A 2500-nucleotide genomic window follows, 5' to 3' on the forward strand; every position below is an offset into this window, starting at 1 on the left:
CCTTCGAGATCTTACACACGCAGTCCTGGAGGAAGACACAGCTCGATGTGTCACACCTGCATTTACAAACCTGTGTGCTATCCGGCCTGTGTTTTGGTCTGAGGTCAGAGGCCTTACCTGGTAGTTTTTACCAAACAGCTGCATGCCCACCACGGCGAAGATGAAGACGATGATGGCGAGGACGAGCGTCAGGTTACCCAGAGCGCCCATGGAGTTGCCGATGATCTTGATGAGGGTGTTGAGGGTCGGCCACGAGCGAGCGAGCTTAAACACACGAAGCTGGAAGGAAAGAGAAACACACAGGAAGGGGAAGACTTTCAGAATAAGACAAATCCTTCCTCTAATTAAACTGACTAATCTGTTTCACTGTCCTCTTTAGTGTCTGTTTAAACATCTGGTTCTGTGTGTGTTAAAGAACCCTTTAGCTTCTCTTTCCTCCCTCTCTAACATCTGGTTCTGTGTGTGTTAAAGAACCCTTTAGCTTCTCTTTCTCCCTCTCTAACATCTGGTTCCATCTGTGTTAAAGAACCCTTTAGCTTCTCTTTCTCCCTCTCTAACATCTGGTTCTGTCTGTGTTAAAGAACCCTTTAGCTTCTCTTTCCTCCCTCTCTAACATCTGGTTCTGTCTGTGTTAAAGAACCCTTTAGCTTCTCTTTCTCCCTCTCTAACATCTGGTTCCGTCTGTGTTAAAGAACCCTTTAGCTTCTCTTTCTCCCTCTCTAACATCTGGTTCTGTCTGTGTTAAAGAACCCTTTAGCTTCTCTTTCTCCCTCTCTAACATCTGGTTCTGTCTGTGTTAAAGAACCCTTTAGCTTCTCTTTCCCCCCTCTCTAACATCTGGTTCTGTCTGTGTTAAAGAACCCTTTAGCTTCTCTTTCTCCCTCTCTAACATCTGGTTCTGTCTGTGTTAAAGAACCCTTTAGCTTCTCTTTCTCCCTCTCTAACATCTGGTTCTGTCTGTGTTAAAGAACCCTTTAGCTTCTCTTTCCTCCCTCTCTAACATCTGGTTCCGTCTGTGTTAAAGAACCCTTTAGCTTCTCTTTCTCACTCTCTAACATCTGGTTCCGTCTGTGTTAAAGAACCCTTTAGCTTCTCTTTCCTCCCTCTCTAACATCTGGTTCTGTCTGTGTTAAAGAACCCTTTAGCTTCTCTTTCCTCCCTCTCTAACATCTGGTTCTGTCTGTGTTAAAGAACCCTTTAGCTTCTCTTTCCTCCCTCTCTAACATCTGGTTCTGTGTGTGTTAAAGAACCCTTTAGCTTCTCTTTCTCCCTCTCTAACATCTGGTTCTGTGTGTTCTAAAGAACCCTTTAGCTTCTCTTTTCTCCCTCTCTAACATCTGGTTCTGTCTGTGTTAAAGAACCCTTTAGCTTCTCTTTTCTCCCTCTCTAACATCTGGTTCTGTCTGTGTTAAAGAACCCTTTAGCTTCTCTTTTCTCCCTCTCTAACATCTGGTTCTGTCTGTGTTAAAGAACCCTTTAGCTTCTCTTTTCTCCCTCTCTAACATCTGGTTCTGTCTGTGTTAAAGAACCCTTTAGCTTCTCTTTCTCCCTCTCTAACATCTGGTTCTGTGTGTGTTAAAGAACCCTTTAGCTTCTCTTTTCTCCCTCTCTAACATCTGGTTCTGTCTGTGTTAAAGAACCCTTTAGCTTCTCTTTCTCCCTCTCTAACATCTGGTTCCGTCTGTGTTAAAGAACCCTTTAGCTTCTCTTTTCTCCCTCTCTAACATCTGGTTCTGTCTGTGTTAAAGAACCCTTTAGCTCATCATCAGGGTCTGTTTTCTTCTTACCTTACAGGGCGTTATGTCTGGTTCAAGGTGCCCTTTAGAGGCTGCTTCAAAGTACCCTTCAACGTCTGTTTTATCCCTTTTACGAGCAGTAAGGTCTCTTTAAAGAACCATTTAGCATTCATTTTAAGTGACCCATTCGTCGCTGTTTCAAGGTACCCTTTAAGGTTGATTTAAGGTCTGTTTTAAGGTGTAGTTTTCTCTTCCAACACTAATTGTTATATCTGTTTAAATAAAAGCCTTTTGCTGCAGTTTAAGGTGCCCTAAAGCGTTTGTTTCGAGGTACCTCTTAATGTCTGGATTTGCTTTTTTAAGGTACCTTTTAGCATTTGTTTAAGATACTCTAAGAAAATCTTTATGACAGTTTGAAGGTCTGTTGTGTCCCCTTTAACAAGTTGTAAGCATTCATTTTAAGTAACCCCTAAGCTGCTGTTTCAAGGTACCCTTTAAAGTAATCTAAGCTCGATCTGTTATCCCTATAAAAGCTGTAAGATTTGTTGGAAGGCCCCCTTTAGCGTCTGTTTTACGTTGTAGTTTTCCTGTCTTACACATCATTTTGTCTGTTTTTAAAAACCTTTTCCGCTCTTTTAAAAAACCTTTAAGTATCGATTCTGTTTCCTTCTTTTCAGGTGGACTGGCTTGTTTAAGGTACCCATTAGCTGCTGTTTAAAAGAGCTCTTAACAAAACGTATATAGTGTATTTTCTTCCTTTGTAC

At 41.8% G+C, this 2500-nt stretch overlaps 1 protein-coding gene across 1 annotated transcript in view; it reads right to left on the bottom strand.

Moving 5' to 3' along the window:
- LOC138595705 (sodium channel protein type 3 subunit alpha-like) overlaps positions 1-2500 on the bottom strand; it is a 153263-nt gene that overhangs the window by 70740 nt on the left and 80023 nt on the right. Inside the window, exons 17-18 of the mRNA XM_069667072.1 lie at positions 118-279; positions 1-25 (exon numbers count right to left, since the gene is read on the bottom strand). The exon at positions 1-25 is cut by the window's left edge and continues 170 nt beyond it. Coding sequence (XP_069523173.1) covers positions 1-25; positions 118-279 — 187 coding nt within the window. The remainder of the gene's footprint in view (positions 26-117; positions 280-2500) is intronic.

Source organism: Semicossyphus pulcher, unplaced genomic scaffold (assembly GCF_022749685.1).
Source record: "Semicossyphus pulcher isolate SPU_LCO1_2020_fin unplaced genomic scaffold, fSemPul1.0.p SCAF_18, whole genome shotgun sequence".
Taxonomy (NCBI): Eukaryota; Metazoa; Chordata; class Actinopteri; order Labriformes; family Labridae; genus Semicossyphus; species Semicossyphus pulcher.